This window comes from Dama dama, chromosome 17, assembly GCF_033118175.1.
Source record: "Dama dama isolate Ldn47 chromosome 17, ASM3311817v1, whole genome shotgun sequence".
Classification (NCBI taxonomy): domain Eukaryota; kingdom Metazoa; phylum Chordata; class Mammalia; order Artiodactyla; family Cervidae; genus Dama; species Dama dama.
Genome location: NC_083697.1, coordinates 51,503,534 through 51,530,300, shown reverse-complemented (window position 1 = coordinate 51,530,300; position 26,767 = coordinate 51,503,534). Strand labels below are relative to the sequence as shown.

At 38.7% G+C, this 26,767-nt stretch overlaps 1 protein-coding gene across 4 annotated transcripts in view; it reads right to left on the bottom strand.

Annotated features, from left to right (window-relative positions):
- Nucleotides 1-26,327, bottom strand: part of STIM2 (stromal interaction molecule 2) — a 167,667-nt gene extending 141,340 nt beyond the window's left edge. Inside the window, exons 1-2 of one of the 4 annotated variants that reach the window (XM_061164512.1) lie at nt 22,841-22,889; nt 22,495-22,530 (exon numbers count right to left, since the gene is read on the bottom strand). In XM_061164512.1, coding sequence (XP_061020495.1) covers nt 22,495-22,530; nt 22,841-22,874 — 70 coding nt within the window. In that variant the 5' untranslated portion in view covers nt 22,875-22,889. Of the gene's footprint in view, nt 1-22,494; nt 22,531-22,840; nt 22,890-25,783 lie in introns of those variants that run through there. The other 3 variants (XM_061164510.1, XM_061164511.1, XM_061164513.1) reach the window with 3 other exon arrangements.
- Between the last annotated feature and the right edge of the window lie 440 nt (nt 26,328-26,767).

The window sequence follows — 26,767 nt, the reverse complement described above, 5'->3', positions numbered from 1 at the left end:
AAAGCAGCTAGTAGTTGTGGCACATGGGCTTAGTCGCTCCGTTGCACGTGGGATTTTCCCTGACCAGGGATCAAACCTGTGGCTTCTACATTTGCAGGCAAATTCTTTGCCACTGAGCCACCAGGGAAGCCCTATGAATGTTTTCCTAACCTCTCTGGGCCTCCATTACGTCACCTGTGAAATGAAGCTCTACCTCGCAATCCTGTGGTGAAAACTAAATGAAGTACCCCATGGACAGCGTTCAGAACTACACCTGACACACAGTACATACTCAATAAATCCTGGCTTTTCACTCCAGTGGCATACTTAATCTTGCAATGATGCTAAATAAACAGGGTGTTTCCACCACAGTCAAATGACAGATGGGGGCTAGTATACAACAAATCACACTCCAGTCCCATTCCAGTACTTTTTTAAACCTTTACTCCAAATAACTTTAAGAATTAAATATTCCCCATGATTTTCAAATAGTTTACCACTTTTTGTCAGTATCTCTTTCTATGTTCTTTACACACAACTGTCACACAATGTCTTTGCCAGTATCATAGTCTTTTCTATGTTTATGTTCAGAATTTATAGTAACAATTGGAATGAAACTTCTTTGCTTTGCACTGCTTAAGATACCTCATCTCAAACAAGCTCTGCATTACTAAATGATACTAAAATTTATTAAATGGAAAAAAAAAGAATTAAATAAACCATTTAGAGCACTTCATCATCACAGAAAGAAACAGCAGGAATTTAAAGTAATACTAACAGCTAACACTTTATAAAAGTCAATATGTGGCAAACACTGTGTCAAACATTTTTCCTATATTGCTCTCATTTATTCAAAACAATTCCACTAAATAAAATGGCACAAGCCCATTTTATTTTTATTCATCCTAATAAAATGGCCTAAATCCATTTTATTTCAGAGCCCATGTTATTACATTTATCTCCTTCACTTTACTCACATTTTCTCACAAGTCTTTATATACACCTCTGTTAATCACAGTGTCTCATAGTTATATCCACTCTTCCTCACTAGGTTATAAATAACTCAACTCCCCATTCCCAGGGCTTTCCTGGTACCTCTGCTGTAAAGAATTCACCTGAAATGCAGGAGACATGGATTCAATTCCTGGGTCGGGATGATCCCCTGGAGAAGGGATAGCCTACCAACTCCAGTATTCTTGGGCTCCCCGGTGGCTCAGCTGGTAAAGAATCCACCTGGGTTCCATCCCTGGGTTGGGAAGATCCCCTGGAGAAGGGAAAGGCTACCCACTCCAGTATTCTGGCCTGGAGAATTCCACGGACTGTGCAGTCCATCGGGTCGCAAAGAGTCAGACATGACTGAGTGACTTTCACTTTCCCCATTCCCAGAGCTGGTACAGAGAATAGCACAAAGAAGGGACTGGGGGATGCTCTCCAGGAACTGGCTCATTACAAGGTGAAAAGCTGTGACTCTTAAGCCCAACTGCATGTGAGTGAACTCCACAGCAACATCTTTTCTTCCAGAGGAATATGAAGAACTCAGGTATCTCATCCCATTATCCCAATCCCACTGGAGATACAGTAAGGCTTTTGGTTCACTGAGAGGGCAATCCATTTGCCAATTGTTAATTCAGGTGACAATCTGATAATCCTATTTTAACAACTACTTTTCAGAGAATAAGATAAATCCTGAGGATCCATCTGATGGGCATCCAATATGAAATCACCAACATCCTATCAAAAGACACAATGTTGCAAATTTATATGACTCACTGTAAGGCAACCGTATTCCAGTATCCCACATGCTGCTTGCTTTCTTCAATTATAAAAAGAGCATTGTTTGATAAAACATTAAGTCTTCTTCCAAAAAAATTAACATGTAGCAAGAACTTTTCATTTTAAATTAAAGTTTAAAATTTTTTTCATACCCTATTTTAATTATACAATTCTATTTCCACTACAGCTTGGTTACAGAGAACAAACCTGTTCAAGAGTTTTGCTCACCACAATGTAACTTACTGCATATGTTCGGAATCTGAGACAATGTCTTAACATATGCTCATACAACTCACACCTGTGTTTGAACAATATGGTCTTCCCAGACATCGTGACAATCCCTCTATTTCCCAAGGGAAAAAAAGAGCTATTTACTGAATGCCATAACATACTATACAGCACAGTAATATACATGCTATGTATGTGTAAAATTTAATCCTTAATATGACCTTAAGATAGAAATCATCATCTCCTTTTCTCCCCAAGAAAGAAACTGAGGCACAGAAACTTCAAATCAGTAAATGGGACACAATTAAAATGCAGGTTTACATTACCGTAAAGGCTAGTTTTCCCTTTATTCCAAGCCTGTCTTCACTTCCTACCCTCCCTGTTTCTCACTCTGCAATTTTCTCTGATCACCAGTTTCCATGGTGGGAGAGACACACAGTTCCCAGACTTACATATTATACTTCAAGCCATAAAAAGAGATGAATAACACAAAATTCAGACTAACTATGCAATTAGGTACTATGGACATTACCATCTGGAAGAGTCAACAATCAAGGGGAATTTGCAACAGAAAATAAAGGCAATCAACATTTATAATATTCATGGTAACTTACTGGTAAGAAATTTAAGTTGTTAAATTCAAGAAATTCAAGAAATTAAGTTGCAGGATTTAATGTGAATTAAGAGGGGGAAAAAACTACCAACAGCTGAAACTTCAACAAAATTGGAGAAAAGAAGCATAAATAATCTATGGGAAAGCTCAGCCTTTTTAACATCACACTTTTACAAAAATCACAATAACAGAATGTCAGGAAAGAATCAAGCTTCATCCTCTCATAAGTTTAAGATAAGAGATCTACTGTCAGAACCACTCTACTCCACCCCAGTCCTCACAAGGGACAAAGTGTTAAACAATACACCATGGGGGAACATTCAAACTCTAATAATTAAAGAAATGAAACGTGATATTTCACCCAAAACAGCAAAGATTCTTTTTCACTGTAAACACTAATCAATCAGTTCAGCTCAGTCGCTCAGTCGTGTCCAACTCTGCGACCCCAGGGACCGCAGCACGCCAGGCCTCCCCATCCATCACCACCTCCCGGAGCTTGCTGAAACTCATGTCCATCGAGTCAGTGACACCATCCAACCATCTCATCCTCTGTCGACCCCTTCTCCTCCTGCCTTCAATCTTTCCCAGCATCAGGGTCTTTTGCAATGAGTCAGTTCTTTGCATCAGGTGGCCAAAGTATTGGAGTTTCAGAAAACGCCAATAGGCATTCAAAAACACAATCCTTCCAAAATGCAATCTGGCAGTAATATATGCATTAGGCAAAAATATGCCAGTAATTACTGCCAGTAATATATATTTTTTAAATCTTAAAACATTCATACATTTTAATCTAATAGTATGCCTTTGGGAACTCACCCTTAATACCCAAAATGCCAAAATGCTTTATGCACATAAATGTTTGTAACAATATTTTTAATGGAAAAACTGAAGAGAATCTATTTAAAAATGGGAAACTACCCAACAATAAGAACAAGTAAATATCTTCTATTTCATTTAACAGTTAGAAAAAGCTCAGAATACATTATACTTTTAAAAGCAAGATGCAAAATTGCATCTAAAAGAATTGCAACTATATATATCCAGTAACTCTGTATATTTTAAAAGAACAATAACAAAGTGGTTCTGAGGGTGAAATTTATTTTCTTTGCTACACTTGTCTGTATTTTCCAAGTTCATAATAAAAAAAACTGTATAAAAGAAGAATGAAAACTGAGATAACACAGCACCCATTTTAAATATCATAAGATCTAAATAGAAATCATTTCTGAATGTTTAAATTAGCATATACAGTTAAAAAATACATTAAACATTTTCCTTAGCTTAATTCTACTTTGGCTTTCTAGCTTCAGAAAGGGAAAAGATCAAAATACAGAAAAAGACTTATGCACAAAAGGCATGAATCAAGACATTCATCATCCAGAAAGATTACCGACAACATACTAGACACTACTTAGGATACAAATAAGACAGACAAGGGTCCAATTCTTTAGAAACGTACATTTCTATGGGCATGTACAGATTGCAAGTTAATAAATATATTAAGATATAATTCCTAGTTATAAGTGTATCAAACTATTAAGTGATTTGTGTATATACTGAAGAGAGGAAGGAAACAGGCTAATCCTACAGGTAGTCACCAAAAAAGACATCAAACAAAACATTAAAGTCAGCCATGCAAAAGCTGATGAGTCCAGGCTGGATGCATGAGGCAGGGTGCTCAGGGCTGGTGCACTGGGATGACCCTGGGGGGTGGGGTGGGGAGGGGGGTTCTGGATGGGGAACACATGTGCGCCCGTGGCTGACTGTCAATGTATGGCAAAAACCACTACAATATTGTAACGTAATTAGCCTCCAATTAAAATTAATTAGCTAATTTTTTTAAAAAAGCTGATGAGGAACAGGCAGAAGATCTCAAGTGCTAAGACTTAGAAACAGGGAAAGAGTTTGGCATATTTAGCAGCAGAAAGGAAATGAGAACAAGCAGGGATCTGCAGATCAGGGTAAAAAGTTGCTATTTTACTGTAATTACAAAGGAAAGCCACTGAAATGGGAAGGAAATGATCTTATATGCATTTTTACAGGCTTCAGAGATGAGAGACTGTCAAAGGTTAACAGCAGTAACAAGAAATTAGGAAGCTACTGCAGGAATCCCAGTGAGGGGTAATGGTGGCCTGGACTAGAGTGATGGCAATGGGAATAGAGAAAAGTAGGGAAACTCAAAACATATGTGGGTAGTTAGAACCCATAGTATTACTGACAGATGGTCAGGATGTGGGAAATGAGAAATCAGAACAATCAAGTACAGCTCCTAGAAGTTTGGCTGAATCATTATTTACAAAACTAAAACTTCCAGCGTGTTTCTTTTTTTTTTTTTTCCCAGCATGTTTCTAGTAGAGGAAGAGTTAAGTATATTATGAAAGAATCCATCAGATAAACATTACTAATGTTTGTGGAAGGTCTGCTTTCTCTTACTATCCAGAGGCAGTAGGCATGGTTCTTAATTATTTGAGCCTTCAGGTTCCTAAAATTAATTACTCAGTATATCCTCAAATAATTACTACTACTACAAAAAAAAAGTCCTCAAATAATTACTACTACAAAAAAAAAACTACTGCTGTTACAGAGTTGTTGGAAGAATTAAATGTGAACCTAGAAAAAGCACTTAACACAATGACTATGCTCAATAAGTTAAAGTTGCCAGAAGTCACAGTAATGACTCTGCACCCAGAATAAACAAGGTAATCAATAAATATTTTATAGATAAACAGACAGGCAGATAAAAGAAATGGTAAAATAGGAATTTAAACCCAGGTCATCTGACTCAAACTCTACAAAACCATACTATACCACAGGTGAGCAATGAAGAATAAAACCTGTAACAACTGTCATATTGTGAAATCAACTAAGAAGAATGGATGGAATCCTCATTAGAGACTTTTTGGTACAAATTACACAACAGTCCAAGGTCCAGCGGGCTAAGTATAATACACAGTCAAGTGGATCAACTATAGAATAACTGGCAATTTCTGAATCACAAAATTAACTGAAACACTTCCTGGCTTTTCAGTAAGTACCTTACTTCAGTAATGCTGATGACTCAACCTGAAGACACTGCAGAGGAAGCACAAGACTAGGAATTTAGTTAGACCATGGGAGTCTGGGCAGCAAAAAATTATCAACTGGAAGTCAAGACAGAGAAAGGGAAGACAAGTGAGTACCAGGATAAGAGAACAGAATCCAAAACCTGGAAGGAAAGAATTAGCCAAGATACACATACCAAAAGCCACTATTAAGAGTCTGAGAGAAAAGCACAGACTGGGAGAAGTAGGTAGCTACCAGCGGGATAGTTGAGAAATCCTTCCATCCCCAGGGCCCAGGCAGACCCACTGCTCCTGAGAGAGAGTAGAAGTAAAATCCCACCACCTTCGGAGAAAGACAAGAAACCCACTTGGCCCAGGATCCCATGCTGCAACTAAGCAGTAAGCTCCCGCTGGGCAAAAGACAGGAAGCTCGCTCTAGCCTAAGTACTCCCTCAGACACAAGGCAGAGTTTAGCTTCCACTAGGAGAAAGGGGCAGAGAAGGCAATGGCACCCCACTCCAGTACTCTTGCCTGGAAAATCCCATGGACGGAGAAGCCTGGTAGGCTGCAGTCCATGGGGTCGTGAAGAGTCAGACATGACTGAGCAACTTCACTTTCACTTTTCACTTTTATGCAGTGGAGAAGGAAATGGCAACCCACTCCAGTGTTCTTGCCTGGAGAATCCCAGGGATGGGGGACACGAATGAAGTGACTTAGCAGCAGCAGTAGCAGGAGAAAGGGGAGAAGACTCAGAAAGACCCACTGCCAAGGCCCAGGCTCACAAACCCTACCTAAAGCTGAAGGGACCTCAGGAGAATCAAGAACTCCTCCATTCCTACCGCAAACCCAGCACACACACAGAGGGCCCCCTCTACAGCACAGTCGTGCTGCAGACAGCTGCCAGTGAAGCAGGAGCATTATTCAGGCCACACAGAACACCAAGGAACAGCAATACTCCACTGGGGAAACTTCAGGTCTGTGATGCACTGAAGGGGACATTAGTAACAGGAGAGCCACACCCAGCTCAACTAGGGACACAAACTGCCATAGAGCATACTGTAACGTAAAATGAGTTCTCAAGCACCTCACGAGCTGCGGAAGGAAATTCTGAACCCTTCCTTATAGTGAAAAGATGATAAACGGAAATCCAAGGTGTTCAAGACAGTCGCTCAGTCATGTCCGACTCTTTGCAATCCCATGGACTGTAGCCTACCAGGCTCCTCCGTCCACGGGATTTTCCAGGCAAGAATATTGGAGTGGGTTGCCATTTCCTTCTCCAGGGGATCTTCCTGATGCAGGGATTGAACCCAGGTCTCCCGGATTGTAGGCAGACACTTTACCATCTGAGCCACCAGGGAAGACACTTTTCTGAATTACTAAGTCAGAACATGCAATGACTCTTTACTATGGTATTTTCTTTCAACAAACATAAATACTAACAGATTCTGATGTGTCTATTGATCCTCACTTCAAAGCCCACTTTTCCTATAAGATTTTAGTTCTTCAATGCCAAATTGTGCTAGGGTTAGGACTTTTCAGGACCATCTTCAGCATCATTAGGAAAGAATTATCTATAAACATACCATGTCTTGCTTTGGAATTTGTATTTAACCAAAAACAGCTGCTATTTATCTGGAAATCATGAAAAACTGACTAAAGACAAAAAAAGACTTATCTTTTATTTCCTAAGCAGAGTCTATTCCCATGTCGTTTCATTATAAATTAGAGGTCCTAGAATATAACAATTTTTTATTCCTTTACTAATCTAGAATATGAATAAAAAAGTCCTAATTACTAACAGTTCAATATTCAAGGCTTATGATGAATATATCATAACCACCAGCCACCTACCTAAAAACAAATTTTTAGACTTCAAAATGTAAAACTAAATTTTAATACATTATAAAAGCTAGTTGATAATTTTATAAACAAGTTTAAAAAACTTCAGAGAATTTCATATGTGTTTCAACTAAATTCAGAAGGCCAACATATCTACATGTTTCTAGGACATTTTAAAATAGATCCCCAAAGGTTAAATGTTTTAAAAAGTAAAATTTTTACAATACACGTTAAGAATTTTTGTTTTGGTTATTTTTAAGAATTTACAAATGGTAACAAACATACAAATACCAAAAAAAAAAGTTTAATGTAAGCTTTAAAAAAAAGAAGATATATAAGTAAACTTCAAGAGGTGCAAATAAAAACACAAAAATTGACAAAGATAGGCTCAGAAAAATGGTTGCCCTAAGGCTTACACACACCTGGCACTACCCAGAAAGAGGCTCCCAAGGAGGCATCAAGAGTGAAGTTAAGCACACACCTTTACACAAGGCAGAAGCATGAGCTGAGGGCAGGGGCAGGCACCAGGAGAGCAACTGGGGGCATGTCTGGCAGAGGAGGCAGCATCAAGCGAGGGGTGGATTGTAGCAGGAGGAAGCAGAGGGATGGAGGGTAGGGAGAGCAGAGGACAATGAGAAAAAAATAGGTCCCATAAGGAAATATTATATGGCATATGGCAAAAAAAAAAACAACACAGAACCAGGAATAAATAGATTTTGAATTCCAGTTCTAGATCTATTATATTATGAGTTGACTTTAGAAAACATATATTTACATATGCTTTGCATAAAACTCAAAGAGATTTATTATGACTTGTATAACTGATACTATAAATGAGCATAAACAAAATCAATGTGCCACCCAGCTTCAATTACAAAGGAGTCTGGAAAGCAGTGAACACTGGGATCAGTGGCAATCATAAAATGAGGAAAGTGTCAATCTGGTCAAAGATCGGATACTCTACATAGCAAAACTACAGCTTCATGACAAGTGAAATCATGAGACCAGAGACTTCATTTGTTTACTTTCTATATTCCTCTGGCATGTAAAACATGTCTAATAGTTTGAAGTAGGCATTCAAACATCTGCTGAATACACTCCCCAACTAAGTAACACACTGTAAGTCCCTGCCGAATACTTACTGACTTTACTACTCTTAATTTCATATTAATCAGCACTTTTTAAAAGTTTTTAAAGTCTGTAAGATTATAAACTGAATAAATTCCATTCTTTTTAATAACCAGATCATTTTAATTTCCCTAAACTCTTTCAAAAAGATGTGAAATTATCAATTAAAGAGTTCAAGAGTTAAGACAACTGAGTAACATATTAATTATAACTGCTCAGTTTTTAAAAGTGAAAAGCAAAGCTAATCCTGTTAACATTTTTCCACTAGAAGTTACAGGCACAAATAAAGATGTACTATAATCCTGCCCAAAAATACCTGATACACAAAACTTTTCAATATCAAATATCAATATCAAATAAACAAATCAATATCAAATACATGTTAGATCAGGTATCAATGATTAAATCATACAGTATTCCAGACTAACTATGCATATATTTTAAAGTGCTAGACCATAATGTAGCAAAGTGATATTTGTAAACCATAGATCACTATACAGATGTAAAGAATCAACTATAACAGATTACAGAGACAAAGCTTCAAGTCAAAAAGCATTTACAAGACTATGATACAACTTTTAAGAGAAAGACACCCTAACAGATGCCTCTCAACTGAGTCAAAAAAGAAAGAAAAACCACTGTAACACAATGTAAGTAGACAGATATTGCCTGCAAGAATTGCAATAAGGGTATAAAAATCTGTTAAGAAAGTTTCAAGGTAGAAGAAGTCATGTCTGCAAATTGACGATGACTCTGAAAATACTTTATGACTAAAGAAACATAGAAGCGCAGGAACCACGTCAACTTTTGCCTACCATTGAATCTCCAACTATTAAAACAGTGCGCTGAACACAGAATATTGTAATATTTACTGATTGAATAAACAAATATTTAGAATGGACCTTGAGAGACTGAGAGGACACTCCAGCATGAGGGAAACATGTAAGGAAATGAATAAAGGAGGAAATAAAGATGTGTTTCAAAGAACAAGAATTAGCCTAATTTTGGTGGAGTATATTTATAACGTGCAGAAGATCAGGAGGAGTTTGTGTCCATTATGAATTTCAAAACAAGTTTAAATTTATTTTGGTATAACCAAAAAATAATAATTTTTATGAATGAAACTAGAATACAAGAGAATACAAGATGAGTTATAAGATTATTGCCTCCTCTAACACAAATGATTGAGTTCAGAACCACTGTGGTAGCAATAAGAATGAAAGGAGTGGGGGAAAGGTGAAATGTAATTCTCAGAATTTGAGTTTGGCTGGTCAAAAAACAGTAGTATAATTAAAGGAAATACAAAGTCCAAAACAAGATGGTGGGGGTGGGAGGAAGAATCACATAAAGAAAATGACATTTGTTGAGAACTTGTTAAACATTTTAAATACACTATTTATTTAGTCTTCAAAACATCTCTGTGAGATAGTTATACTCCCATTTTACAAATGAAGCAAAGAGGTCAAGAGGCATCCCCAAAACTCACAAAGCTCACAAAGCTAATTACGTATGTGTCACTCCCTTTCTTCTTCCTTCCTAAGACAACCTCCATTTTGTTCAAATATGGGCCAGCAATGTGCTCAGGAGGGTGGGCCACTCCCCTAGCCCTGGGACAATGAATCCTGATTGTTCTAAACAAGGGAAATCCTATTTCCATTGTCCAATAACCCAGGCCTGACCTATGAGGCATGAGAAGAAATACGTTGAGGGCTCTGGGAAACTTTTCTACCGGCGTTAGCATTTCAGACGTCATTAGGAACCTTGAAGCTACCAATCTAACAGTTATCCCTGCTTTCCAATCTATCAGCAAATCAAATCAATTCTAGTTCCAAAATATCTCATTAACCCTTTTCTCCTATCACCCTAGTCCAGGCCTTTATTAACTCTCAACTGGACTCTAATAATTACTCTCCTAGTCAATCTCCCTGTGGACACTCTTGCTCCCAACAATTCATTCCCCAAAGAGCAGCCAAAGAAATCTTTAAAATATAAATCATGGAGCAACTGAACACTTGCTCTGCTGCTGGGATTGTAAAATGGTACAACCACCATAGGAAAGAGTGCAAAAGAAAAGAAACCACCACAGAAAAGAAAAAAAGTTTAGTTTTCTCATAACACTAATATATATATATACACACACAAATCCAAAAAAATTGAAACCAGAGTCTCAAAGAGCTATTTGCATACCCACAATCACAGCAGCACTGTTCACAATAGCCAAGAGGTAAAATCAACAGATGAAAGAATATTAAAAAAAAAAATGCAGTAGAGGGCTTCTCTGGTTAAGAATTCACCTTGCAACGCAAAGGACACCAGTTCGATCCCTAACCCAGGAAAATCCTACATGCCACAGAGCAACTAAGCCCACAAGCCTCCAACTACTGACCCCACACACTGTAGCTACCGAAGCCCAGGCACGTACAACCCGTGCTCCCCAACAAGAGAAGCACGCACACCATAGTGAAGAGGAGCCCCCGCTGGCCACATCTAGAGAAGGCCCATGTGCGGCAACGAGGACCCACCCACAGCCAAAAACAAAACAAACCTCTTTTTAAAAAGTGCAGTATAAACATACACTGGAATATTATTCAGCCTTCAGATGGAAGGAAATTCTGTATTATATACAAAAAGGATGAACCGTGAGGACCCTATGCTAAGTGACATAAGCTAGTCACAGCAAGACAAATACTACATAATTCCACTTACAGGACCTATCTAACGTAGTCAAATTCACAGAAATAAGGTAGAATGGTAGCAAATATACTTAACACTTCTGAACTGTACACTTAAAAATGGTTAAAATGACAAATTTTATGTTAAGCATTCTTTTCACAGTATAAAATACACACACATCAGGCCAAACAAAAATAAATCCTATCACTTCACTCTTCTCCTTAAAGTGCTTCAGTTGCTTCCTATCACCCACTGATAAACTTCAAACAAGGTCTGTGAGGCTCTGTGCCATCTGGTCCATCTTGCTTTCACAGTCTGTTCACACGCTACTCTCGTCCTCCCTTCGAGATGCCCAGTCAAAATAATACTCTCTCACTTCTTCAGACAATTCAGATTCTTTCTTGCCTCGAGGTCTTTGTCCATTCTATTGCCCCTGTGCGGAATGGTCATCCCTAATCCTTCACAGTCTTGGCTCTCCACTATCTTTCAGATGTCACCTTAAATGTGACCTTCTCAGAAGCCTTCCCTAACCAGCTTACCTAAATTGATAGGTATCCCCACACCATCCACGTTATTTTCTGTCTTCTGTCTCTTTCACTCCTTGATGGCATTTCTAATTAACTATTTTTTTCCCTATCTTCCCAAACAAAATGCAGGCTCCATCGGGACAAGGACCTCATCAATCTTGTTCATCATTATGTCCCTAATATTTATCATATGCCTGTTATATACTTAACATTTAAATACTTATTAATTTCACATTAAGAAAAAATCATTCTATAAGCCTGTTATTAAATATACATAAATATACATACAGATCTTTAAAAGGTTATAACTGATGCTACAATTATTATTTCTAGTTACTGAGGTAGATACGTTAACTATAATTTTCAACGTGCTCTAAATTTCCTGTAATAAATCTTTACACTCAGAAATTTACAATTTTTAAGACTGATATTCCAACTGTTACATGCTTTAGATCTTTTAATTATATAAAACAAAGGTACCAAACGACTCAAGCTAACAATACAACCAACTTCTTAAAAATACCATAGTGCTCCTCAATCTCTGTCTATACTGTTTTCTATTTCTACAAACTTTTAACTAATCTCAGGCCACAAAGGACAGGAAGCCTGGCATGATGCAGTTCACGGGGTCACAGAGTGGGACATGACTTAGCGATGGAAGACCAACAGGCCATTAGTGGTTGTTGAGATTACAAAAGTGACTCAAACTACCTCTTCTTACTTTTCTAAATGTATGTAAAACATCTTAACAATATGTAATATATCACTGAACATTTCTACAACTTTCCTACATCTCTATCTATAGATTATTTAAAAAAAAAAAAAACCAATAACTGAACACTTACACTTGCCACACTCTTTTCTACATAGATTAACTCATTGGTACTTTAAAACCCATTTTAGAGATAAGGAAATTTAGGTACTAATAGGTTAAACCATCTACCCTAAGTTACAATACCACTGTCAGTCTGGTACTCAAGCCCAGGAAATCATGCCGTAGTTTAGAGACTATGCTCTTAATTACTCTTCACAAAAGCTGGAACTGACTTATGGCCCAAATAAAAATTCAAGATATAAAATGCTATGCTTCTTAAAAATTACATTTCATCCTTAAAGAATAGCCATGAAAGCAAAGCACAAACAGGAAATACCCACTTACTGAGAATACCAATTTTTTTTAAAGTTCTTTGTCTTAAGCCCTAGAAATGTACATTTTAAATGAGCACTTTTAAGAGCTCAGAGTATTTAATAGCAAAACTTTAAGGAAGGAAAAATTGGTTATTTACCAAAGATAATGCCAAAGCCTTTGACTGTGTGGATCACAACAAACTGGAAAACTTTTCAAGAGATGGGAATACCAGACCACCTGACCTGCCTCCAGAGAAATCTGTATGCAGGTCAAGAAGCAACAGTTAGAACTGGACATGGAACAAGAGAATGTTTCCAAATCAGAAAAGGAGTATGTCAAGGCTGCATATTGTCACTCTGCTTATTTAACTTATATGAAGAGTACATCATGCAAAATGCTGGGCTGGATGAAGCACAAGCTGGAATCAAGATTGCAGGGAGAAATATCAATAACCTCAGATATGCAGGTGACATGACCCTTATGGCAGAAAGCTAAGAAGAACTAAAGAGCCTCTTGATCAAAGTGAAAGAGGAGAGTGAAAAAGCTGGCTTAAAACTCAACATTAAGAAAACTGAGATCATGGCATCCGGTCCCATCACTTCATGGCAAATAGATCGGGAAACAATGGAAACAGTGGGAGACTTTATTTGGGGGGGCTCCAAAATCATTGCAGATGGTGATTGCAGCCATGAAATTATAAGATGCTTGCTCCTTGGAAGAAAAGCTATGACCAACCTAGACTAAATATTAAAAAGCAGAGACATTACTTTACCAACAACTGTCCATCTAGTCAAAGCTATGATTTTTCCAGTAGTCATGTATGGATGAGAGTTGGACTGTAAATAAAGCTGAGTGCCAAAGAATGGATGCTTTTGAACTGTGGTTTTGGAGAAGACTCTTGAGAGTCCCTTGGACTGCAAGGAGATCCAACCAGTCTATCCTAAAGGAAATCGGTCCCGAATATTCATTGGAAGGACTGTTGCTGAAGCTGAAACTCCAATACTTTGGCCACCTAATGCAAAGAACCAACTCATTGGAAAAGACCCTGATGCTGAGAAAGCCTGAAGGCAAGAGGAGAAGAGAGAAGGGGAGCAGCAGAGGATGAGATGGTTGGATGGCATCACCAATGCAATGGACATGAGTTTGAGTAGGCTCCAGGAGTTGGTGATGGACAGGGAAGCCTGAAGTGCTGCAGTTAATGGGGTTGCAAAGAGTTGGACACGACTGAGCAACCGAACCGAACTGAACCAAAGATAAATGAAGAAAGAATTTATAAAATTCCTTAAACAATAAAGATCTAGAATTTAACATTAACCAAAAAGTTTAATTCTGCTACTTCTCCAGCCTCATTTTCTAATTCACTTCCAATCACACCCTGGGCTTTATCGTAAAAATCCTTGGCACTGGAGGATTTTTAAGGTATAAACTATTTGAGAGCAATCCTAAATCTCTCCATTATGTGGAATAATTATCACAGAGAAGACAATAATTTCACAAGGCTTCTGTAAAGTTTAAGTGAGATAAAATACACAAATGCCACCTATAAATTTAAATCTCACATTCAAATACAAATGTTGATACACTACAAGCTGGCTCACAACTGCCTCTGCCATCTTGGGTATCCGGTAATTCACAATCTCCATGTAGCATTCTCAAATGTCAGTGTCCATGACCAGAGTCATGTCCCATTCCACTCAGCTTATGCCTCTCACACCACTGTAAATTTCCATATCTGGTAAACTCTCATATATTCTCAGTAAGGATATACCTCTACTGTGGGGAAGAAGGAACATCTTCATTAATAGCCCACCTCACCAAATCAAAGTTAGGAACTCCATCTTTGTAATTCAATTAAGTATAGTACATAGCCTAAAGTTCAAATACCTCCATCACAATGAAGCATCACCTTTTTAGTGGGTATATCCCCTCCTGGAAAAACAGGAAGGATTCATAGTTTATTAATCCTTGGTGAGAAGCACATAAAACTCATTGAAGCTTTTTGTTTGCTTGCATTTTTCAGTTTCTTTGTTAATAAAGGATAAAAGTAACACAAAAAAAGAGTAAACAAAAAAGAACGTTTATTTATATAACTTTTCCCAAAGAAACAGGAGACTTATTCTTAACACTGCAAATGTAGAACAAGCACCTGTAACAAATATTCCAATAGATATTTTTAATAAATGCAGGCATGCTACTAAATAAGCTACTATATATAGTCTTTTCCTTTTAAAAAACAAATACACAGACATCTGTTGCATTTCTACAGACTAACAAGACATTATCAGAAAGAGAAATTAAGAAGGCAATCCCATTCACAGTAACATCAAAAAAATAAAATACCTAGGATGAAATCTATCTGTGGAGGTAAAAGACTTGTACTCAAAAAACTCCAAGAGACTGATGAAAGAAAACTGAAGACAATACAAACAAATGGTAAGATACACTGTGTTCATGGGTTAGATTAGATGAACTAATACTATTAAAATGACTGTACTACCCAAGGCAATCTACAAATTCACTGCAATCTCTATCAAGACACCAAGGGCATTTTTCACAGAATTAGAACAAGTAGTTTTAAAAGGTGTATGGAAACATACAAGATCCCAAATAGCAAAAACAATCTTGAGAAAGAACAGAGTTGGAGGCATCCGACTTCAGATTATACTACAGAGATACAGGGACCAAAACAGTATGGTGCTGGCATTAAAAACAGACACATGGATCAACACAACAGAACTGGGAGTCCAGAAATAAATCCACACACTTATGGTCAATCTACAACAAAGGAGGCAAGAACATGCAATAGAGAAAAGACAGTCTCTACAATAAGTGGTGCTAGGAAAACCATACAGCTACAAGTAAGAAGACTGAAACTGGAACATTCCCTAACACCATATACAAAATAAATTCAAAATAGATTAAAAATCAAAGTGTATGACCAGAAACCATACAACTCCTAGAAGAATTTGACATGAATTACAGCAATAATTTCTGGCTCTGTCCTCTAAAGCAAAAGAAATAAAACCAAAAATAACCAAATGGTTCCAAATTAAACTTAAAAAACTTTTGCCCAGAAAAGGAAACAATCAACAAAACAAAAAGACAACCTACTAAATGAGAGAAAATATTTGCAAATGCTATGACCAATAACAGGTGAACATCCAACATAAACAGCTCATAAAACTCAGTATCAAGAAAGCAAACAACCCAATTAAAAAATGGGCAGAAGACCTGAATAGACATTCTTCCAGAAGACAGGCAGATGGCCAATGGGCATATGACAAGGTCCTCAACATCATTAATCATCAGAGAAATGCAAATTAAAGCTATAATGAGTTATCACCCCATTATGAATGAGGTATCTATTAAGAATGGCTATCATCAAAAAGAATACAAATGACAAATGCTGACAGGGATGTGGAGAAACGGGAACCCTCGTACACTGTTGGTGGGAATGCACACTGGTGTGCGTACTGTGGAAAACAGTATGGAGATTTTTCAGAAACTAAAACTAGAACTACCATATGATCTAGGAATTTCACACATATATACATTAAAAAAAAAAACACTAATTCAAATATATATATGCACCCCAATGTTCACAGCAGCATTATTCACAATTATCAAGATATGAAGCAACGTAAGTGTCCACCAACAGATGAATGAAAAAAGAAGATGCAGCATGTATACACACATACACATACATACATACATACAGGTATACTACTCAGCCATAAAAAAGAACAAAATTTTGCCACTTATGCTAAGTGAAATAAGGCAGACAGAGAAAGACCAATACTGTATGTGTTTCCATACACTTATTTGTGGAATTTTAAAAAAGAAAACAAACTAGTGAATACTACAAAAAAAAAAGAAACAGATTCACAGATATAGAGAACGAATGGTTACCAATGGGGAGACAGAAGTGGGGAGGGGCAAGAAAGGGGTGAGGAATTAAGAGGTACACACTACTATGCATAAAATAAATAAGCTACAAGGATACAAAGGGAACACAGCCAATATGTTACAATAACTATAAATGGAGTATAACCTTTAAAAATTGTGAATCACTGTGCTCTACACCTGAAACTTATATACTATTGAACATCCATACCTCAATTTTTAAAAATGATATAACATTTATAACATTTTTTAAAATTATGCAACACTCTGGCAATTTTCAAGTTTATATTGTTTTTGCAACAATAAAAATGGTCAAATTTTATATCCCCAGTTCTTTATATCATTCCTGGCACAAAACAGTCACTTAAAAATGTTCAAAACTTATGTGAACGCACACATTCACTGAAGTCTGACTTTCTCATTTTTGGCCTCTATGGGTTTTTTTAGAATCCATTTTGACAGAACTAGAACCAAACACTGGATGCAGAGCACAAGGTATATTTTAAACGGCAAATTCAAGAAACAGCAGGGGAGGGGAGTCACTGGCAGTCCAGTGGTTAAGACCTCGCGCTTCCAAGGCAGGGGAGGCAGGAGCCATCCCTCACTAGGGCTCTAGAGGCCTACACGTGCAGCAGCCCAGAGACAGCAGAGGATGCCTAAACCACAGCTGGACAAAGATTTCAAGTCCTTCTTTTGTTTTCTTTTTTTAATTTGGTACCCAGAAACACAGAAGGAGGAAACATCAAGGATTAATACAGTCTGAAGCTGTGTGACAAAGTAGAAACAGCTGAAGATGACAGAAAGCAGGAAAACATAGGGGAAACAATGTATTTGTCACGAATGGAAAAGTTAAAAGATTTATTGCTGGAGAATAGGAGTAAAAAAGGAGGGGAACTAAGATTATCTATTATTCAACATCATATATTTTTGAAAGGAAAGAAAAACAACAGTGTAAAGAAAACATGAGTGCAATAACATGTACACTGTGAATAGCAGGGGAAAAAAAATCAAATCAGGATTTAAAAACCTTTTTCAATTATTGAGAATCACTTAAAAAACAATTATAAATCATCTTCATTAATGTGGGGGTTTGTGATGAGGTTTCTCAGTATTTTTTAATTACACAAATAAGATATTCAATTCAAATAGTTTTAAATGTTAATTTAATTCTGTAAAATGTCTTCAACATTTTCAGTTCCATATAACGTCACATTTAGGAAAATCAAAGAGAGGTACAGAAAGTGAAAATGACTAGAGGAAAAAAGTAAATTGCAAATAACAGAAGCTAAGATGCAGAAGCACACAAAAACACAAATTCATTAGAAAGAAATACTGGGACAGATACAGGCACTTAGTTTTGAAATGAATCAGTCCAAGTAACCTCTCTTTGTCATACTCAAGCTCCCTGGTCCTGGGGTGGGGAAGTTACCACTATCTTAAGAAAACACTGAAAAGGCACTGCTCTACAACTAATCTTAGCCTTAATCCTCAAAGTTGTTTCATTCAGTCCAGATGGCTGATGAAGCCTAGCAGAAAAGGAAATTACTCTCAGGACCGCAACTATGATAACTGTGCAGTAACACCTCAAGGGCCAAATGAAATAAAGCCAAAGTCAAACCAATCATTGGCTTGGGGCTCCCCACCCCCAATGTAGACCTTTCCTAGTAATGAAGTTCTCTGAGGAGGAAATGTTCAGCTAGACCAGAGGAACACAGGACTGGGCACAGAGGCTTAGGAGAGAACCACCCTTAAATCTCCAACAGTGAAACCAGTCAAGAATAGTTGCTGAAGGCAGGATTAGCAAGTGTCAAGAAGCATTGAGTATCTAATACCTACTAATATAAAGATCTGGAAGAATACAGAAAAGAACAAATCATTTAGATCTGAATTGTGATCAAATGTGTAATTCACACAATGAAACTCAGAAGTTAATTCTGAAACAATATGACAGTACTCTGAGGCACTGTTATTCATTCAAAGGAGGTTGGGGGAGAGGTTCAACTCTGAAGCATTGTAATGTTAGTTCAATCTATAAAGTTATCCTTTGTTAACGAATAAACATTCATTTCTAAATACAGAATACTAAAAAATTTCATATAAATACTTAGGAAATCAACACTTAAGTCCAATCATATACAAAAATAATGTTACATTAAAAAGGCATATTTTGGAATAAAGAAGACCCTCTACAACCAAGGGTTTCTTCTTGCCTTACTTTCAAGGACTTGTACCAATTTAAATCATTTTATAAGCTCTAGAAGTTTAAAGATTAAAGGTAACTTTTATTTCTCAGACTTCCTATGAATAGATTCCTTTCTAATCTAACATTAAATTTTATAAAATTTCCTTTAAACATTCTCATAGCCACTGCATCATTTAAACTCTCAAGACCTCCACTTCTATATAGCTTACTAATTGGCCTCTTTATTTATCTCTCTTATCTCCCCACTTCCATCCACCCATACTTAGCTTTTCAAACACTGAGGTCATGTCACTCCCATGTTTAAAAACCACAGGGCTTCTCAACCCCTGATAGGATGATAGATTTAGCACTCAGTTCATGAACAAAACATTTTGAAAGCTCAAGATACATTTTTAAGCCTTTTGTTCAACCTCAAAATTTATAATAAACCTATTTTTTCCATAACCTACACGTTTAGTATTATTAAATGTTTCAAATTACTGTTAAATATTTAATGTTTGTTTTCAAAATATTAGTAAAATGAATATATCAAGAAAATGTATCAAAACTTCCCTGTGGCTTTCCATACTCCCCAGCACATGGGTGCTTACCCCAATTTTAGATGTCTTGACATTTCAATAGCCAGGGGATAAACTAGAGAATATTAAGTGAAAGTCACTCAGTAGTGTCCGACTCTTTGTGACCCCACGGACTATATAGTCCATGGAATTCTCCAGGCCAGAATACTGGAGTGGGTAGCCTTTCCGTTCTCCAGAGGATCTTCCCAACCCAGGGATCAAACCCAGTCTCCTGTACTGCAGATGGGTTTTTTATCAGCTGAGCCACAAGGGAAGCCCAAGAATACTGGAATGGGTAGCCTCTTCCTTCTCCAGTGGATCTTCCCGACGCAGGAATCAAACTGGTGTCTCCTGCACTGCAGGGGGATTCTTTACCAACCGAGTTATCAGGGAAGCCCTGACAATAAGGAATATTAAAGTTCTTGATAATTTGGCAAAACCTTCTTTCTCCCTGCATTTCTACTATTCTACATACACCCTATCAGTATTAGTCACTCATTTGCATCTGATTCTGCGATCCCATGGACTACAGCCCACCAGGCTCCTCTGTCCATGGGATTTTTCAGGCAAGAATTCTGGAATAGGTTGCCATTTCCTCCTCCAGGGGATCTTCCCCACCCAGGACTGGGTCTCCGGCATCACAGGCAGATTCTTAACTGTCTGAGTCATGCTTAAACATTAAAGAAAACGATTTCACTTGTTAGTTATTCTTGTATACACCTCCCTCTTGAAAGCCTTTTCACTCATCTCCACAAGAAGTCCCATCTATAATACATCAAGGTCAAGCTCAAATCCAACCCTCCTCCAAGGCAGAGTCTCCAGCAGCCTTACTTTCTCCAACATTCTGAAGTCTGTTACAGTTAATCACAGTCTATTATTATGTCTACTTGAGTATATAATGAGGCATACAACATACCAGTTAAGAAACAAAGCTTTGGAGTCAGAGAAACCCACATCAGTGTCTAACTCTGCTACTTACTGTGATCTTGGACAAGTTACTTAAGATCATCCTGCTTCAATTTTCCCATCTTTTATATGAAGAAAGCAGTTATCTAACAGAAATAATTTCACAATCAAGAACAGTGATATACATAAAGCACTTAGCAAAACACTGACCACCAAGTAACAGTACTATTCCCAATGGGCAACCCCAAACGTCTTACTCTCCTTTCTGTGTTTCCCATTCCTGTAAGTGGTGGGCCTCCCTGGTGCCCCCCTGGTGGCTCAGCGGTAAAGAATCCACCTGCCAATGCAGGAGACGCAGGTTCAATTCCTGCGTCAGGAAGATCCCCTGGAGAAGGAGATGGCAATCCACTCCAGTATTCTTGCCTGAGAAATGCCATTAATAGAGGAGCCTGGAGGGCTACAGTCCATGGAGCTGCAAAAGAGCTGGACACAACTTAGCGACTACGTGGTATTCTGCGTACACTTGATAACTGCTTGGTTGATGAAATCTGATCAATTCAGAAGTAATCTCCTAGGTAGGTCTTAATCAGGTAAGGTCCAAATTCTGGCAAAAATCAAAAATGGCTTGCTAATCAACTAATCATATTATTAGTTGTTAATTTTAACATTAGCTTAATGAGTTTATACTTTAGCTACCATATACACAAATAAAGTGTTCCATGCTGCATTATTATCAATGAGCAGGGCAATATCTAAAATGCTTGATATAGTTACTCAAAAGTCTTAATTAATTATCCAGACACAAAGCAAGTCTTTAGCAAATTAAACAATTTCTGTGTGGATCCTCCTACTGTTAAAATTAAGCTAAATCCTGAACTAACTTTTCCAGCTGGCCCTCTGAGTTTTTCCTGTGCCAGGGGATTCCCAACAGAGACCAATCAGTTCTGCCACAGTATTCTCAAAGAGCACCAAGGAATGCAGTGTTTCCAGACCAATGAGATTACTACCAATTCTTAAATGGTCAGAATACACTAGACCAAAGGGATATGAGTATATTCTTTAATTCTGCAATCAGGAAAAAAACAACCTAGAGCTATGGCCAAAGACTAGTAAAGAAAGGGATTGGTAAAAGTTAACTATGGGAAAGGAAAAAAAGGATACAGCAGAAGAGCTAGCCATCAAAAGGTGGTTTCATGAAATCCTAAGCTAAATACAAAAAGAGTAACTTCACGAAAGGAATAAAAACATTTTCTATTACTATGTGAGCTACACTATGTATTTAACTACTGTCACAATGAAACCACTGACACATGTAAATTCACAAAATATTACTCAGAGTAACATGTGTGTGTGTATATATATATACACACACACACACACACACACTACACTCAAGCCAACTGCTAACTTTCAAAAAAGTGACAGCATTTGCTGGGTAAATGTTAGGGAGGCAAGGTAAAAAAAGCAAAGTTTAACATTTTCCCAAAGACAATCATGCTCATGTAAGATATTTTCATCTAAGTGAAAGCCCTACAACACAGATATGTTTAACACTCGAAAGTAGTCGTGGCTCTTCTAAGTGGTATTAGACTTTCAAAAAAGAATACTTTTTTCAATGAAATGTTAATACTTCCAAAAGACATGTTTAAAAATATGAATTTTATATTGTTAGTAGTATGCCAAACTAGTGAAAAGTATTACAGTTAAAACCTTTATATAAACACTAAAAAGGGTTACATTAATTCATAAAAGAATGACAGAAGCATATATTTTTAAAGATAAAATTTGTTTTAAAAGACTCCGAAAATGTTCTAATATTTCAATTGTTCTGCATGTTTTGCCAGAATTGTGTTCTATATACATGCAATATGTTTATGTATGTACATTATGCACACACAAACATACATATATGTGTGTGTATATATGTATACGCCCTGTGTCAATGCCCTTTCATAAACTGTTTTTCAGGGACCATATCTGGATGAGATCACTCACTCAGACTTGATTGGGATAAAGTCATTGACTGTGAATCTGTTAGGCAAAAGAGAAAAAAACATGATGTTTTAAATTATTCAAGCACTGCTTTAGATTATAATCAACAAGTACATCCTTAAATTGCTTTAAATTTCAAAATCGCTTTCAAAGAACCCTAAGTATATATCCAGTTATTAAGTTAAAATTATTATTAATGTCTTATATACATATACACATATATAACTTAAACCCTTACTACAAAGCATTGTAAACATTTAATGGTTTCATCTTATCAAAAATTTGCACACACTAAATCCTAAAAAGGTAATGTAAAAAAAGGAAAGAAAATATAAATCAATATTCTTACGACAATGGGTCTGTTTATCCTGATGATTTGACATAGTCTCTCTCTTTCAAGGGCTTCCCCAGTGGCTCAGCAGTAAAGAATCCGCCTGCAAAGCAGGAGATGGGGGGTTCGATCCCTGGGTCCGGGAAGATCCTCTGGAGGAGGAAATGGCAACCCATTCCAGTACTTCTGCTGGGAAAATGCCATGGACAGCAGAGCCTGGTGGGCTACAGTTTACGGGGCTGCAAAGAGTCAGACACAACTGAAGCAAATGAGCACACACGCACATACACTCTCTTTAAAAGAACACCTACCTGCCTGCTCAAAACTGAGCATGCACTAGATGACTGAGAGGCAATTTGTTCTTAAAATGCACCAAACCTCTGAAGTAAAACTCTTGAGAGGAAAACTTCAATCGAAGAGAATGCTCTCTAGATTTTATTAGTAAGAGAAAAACTCATGGTGTTGCTAAAGGTAAGTATTTAAAATACTAATCTGAAAAGAAGAGAGTGACTCTGTCATTTTCAGATCTACTAAGAATTCATGGTTAAATGACATCATTAATACAGAGTCAGAGAGAACAACTGTCTCCAAATTCTTACAAGAATTTTCCACTTTCAAAAGTCACATAAAACTTAGTTTTCTTACTGAAACTCTCTACTCCATTTCTATCCATTACCACTGACTAGATTATGACAATACAGTATTTTTTTGGTTCAGTCTATGGTTCTACTTCCTGAAGTGTACAATAGCAATAATTATGTTCTGAGTTTAGCACAACATTTACAAACGGAAACCATAAAAGACAGCACTATTCATACAATCAGAAGAATAGGAAGGAGCCCCATACAGACCATGTAAATCAATAAAATTTTCAATATTCTCTAACCTTCTTGTGGACTTTCAATTTACCTTTTCCCAGCTACCAGTTCCGTTGACTGTATTTACATACTTATTAAATGACAATTTAACTTGTGCATTGTGTAGTTTGATTATCTTAAAGTTTAAACAGAAATGTTCAACTTTTCAAAATCAATATTCTAACAAAGGGAAAGAATATTAAAAACAAATTCTAGGGTTAGTATTATTTTAGTAAACCTACTTTAAAGCACTACCACTCAAACTCATTTTGTGTGATATATCATACTTTTCATCCAATACAAATCACCTTGCCTTTTTCACAATGCCATAAATAACTCAGAGGAACTGAAGTCTTCAAAAGGAAGGATTATTACCTACTTATTAAAATAAAATTCCATCTTAAGTAATTTTCCTGATGTAATCTACATGACACACAACGTTAGCGGTTAATTCTAAATTTTCTGAATCATGTGCCCTTCTACCAACTACATATTGATAAAACAGTAATTATTTTTTAACCAAACTTTTCTACTCAAGAAACCAAGAGTCACACTCCTATAGCTTCTAGAAACCCAAGGAGTTTCACCCCCTTCCTTCCTGCATGAGGCATTAAAACTCCACATTCTAGTTTTATCTTGCTACCTTCTTAATGATTACTATAAGACTATTCAAGCATAAAAGTATCCAATCTATTCTCTCACTCAAACTCTATTAATACTCCTAATACTGACCATTCTGTATTCTTTTTATCAAAATCATGGAGATCTGATGTTTCAAGTTCCATTTAAAGGTCCTGATAAGTTTTAGAGTAAAGCAAGTTAAATATTCCGATCATTATGTTTCATAAAACTTCCAAAGAGCTTGGAAAGTTTACCAACACCCTCCTCTCTAGAATAGTAAACATCCTGTCATAGAATCCAGAGAATAGCTGCTTTGCTCTGAACTCTACCTCCTGAGCAACACTCACAGCAGCTGTTAGTAACTTTCAAACGCCTGTTCGACTAGCTCTTTGGTTAAATTAATGATGGGTCATACTGTTACACTTGACTGTTTCCTTTTTAGTCCTGCAATTATATAGAAAACCTACAAATTACTTTCACATTACTTACAAATAAAGTTCACCCAAAAAAAAGCTGACTTTAACTCCACTACTTTTCCAAAAGAAATCATTTCAAGATCCTTCACATCATTATTTAAACCACAACCTGTCAGTAGCACATGACAACAGAAAGCTTTAGATTTAATTTTCTACCTCACCCTACCATACATGTTCGCAAATTTCAAGAACGTTCCATATTTTTAAAAGGTTCTATTGCAGCCTGTAAGAACTATGCTGCTCAAAAAAAAAAAAAAAGAACTGTGCTGCTCAAATACAAGCACCGAATATCCTGCACTGGTAAATTTTCGGTATCTTGCTGATTAGCTGCTGAGCTTTCTGCACCCTGTGAACCCTGAGAATCCCACCAGCAAATACTATCTATCCATCCTTTAAAAGGGTCTTCCTCCCACTCCTCAAAAGGAAAAAAAAAGAAATCCACATTAGACTAGAGATTTGCCATACTAACAAGGAACCACTAATACCACTAGGTATTATGGCTCTCAAAGAAGCCGCTCTAGCAGTCTCCCCTGGGACATTTTGCTCAGCCGGGCTTTGAACCGGTGAGACTCGCTGCCAGCTGCCTTTGCAAAAGCAGCACCAGAGGCGGACTCCATACTGCATTGCTGCTGCTGACTACTTCTAGCAGCTTCAAAAAAAAAAAAAAAAATCAGCTCAGTACCCTGCAGACCCTGCTGGCTCTTTCTGCAGCACGGAAGAGAAACCACTGCATTGCTCAGCGTGGAACACCGGGGAGCAGACTTAAGGGCGGGGAAGCGAATGCCGTCGAGAGGCTCTGGCGAGGGCGGGGTGTCAGGGGGGAGAGGGAAGGCATCCGGAGTGCAGGAGTCCGCGACCAAGCAGCGACCAGGGCGCTGGCGTCCGGGCATCACGCACTGACCCGGGCCGTCGAACTGCAGGCGTCGGGGAGCGGCGCGGGCCCCTCCCGAAGATGGGGGTCCCGCAGCACCCGGCAGAGCCCCGCCCGCCGCCCTCCGGGCCCTCACCTGTCATGAGCACCGAGCTGCCGCCCGCCGCCGCGGCAGGGGAGGCGGCCGCCGCAGCAGAGCCTGCCGCCCGCCGTCCGCGGAGGTCTCTGGGCACCAGCTCGCATCCGTCCGCCGCTCCGGCCACCAGCAGCCCGAGCACCAGCAGCGGAGCCCAGAGCCGCCGCCGCAGCCAGCCCGAGGCCGGGCCGGACGTCGTGGCGGGATGAGGACGAGGAGGAGGAGCGGGGGGAAAGCGCGGCGGCGCCCGGGCCGCCGGCCACTCGCCCGCTTCGAGAGGCGCCGCCGCCGCCTGTGACTCCTCGGGCCGCCCCCGCCACCCCAGACGCGAGCTCCTGCCCGGCGCCAGTCTGGTCCCGTCGGCACCGGCGGCCTCTGGAGCTTGGGTCCCGGCTGCGTTCATTGGTTCCGGTTATTTAAAAAAAAAAAAAAAAAAAGGTGAGGAGCAAAAAGGTACGGCGTCTTCAGGCCGCGCGCGACACCCGCGCTGCTGCGGCAGCGAGACCGGGATCCGCTGCTCTGGCGCCTCAACACCAGTCCAGCGCCCGCGCCGCCGCCGCCGCCGCCGCCGCCGCCGCCGCGGCGCATCCCCCCGCCCCCTCCGGCCCGCGCCCGTCGTAGTACCACGCTCGGCCCGGACGCCTCCTCCCCTCACACATTCGCTCGGATACCAATCCCCCGCCTCCTTCAACTGCTCCTCTGCGCAGGCGCGGAGCGGCTGCACTGGGCCTGCGCGGCCCCCGAGCCCCGCCCCGGGGGCGTTGCTGGGAGGAACAGGGCGGCGGAGTGGTTTCCAAGGCTTTCGCAGAGCCGCGAAGATTGGGGGTGGGGAGGAAGACAGGCATGTCCTCCTCCCCCATTCACGCCCCCACCGCGATTGAGACGGCAGGGGACTGGGATCGGGAACCAAGGAGGCGAGGAGGAGAGTGCCAACATCCCAAATCGTTTGAGCGAGTTTTAGCCGAGCAGACGGCAGACAAATAA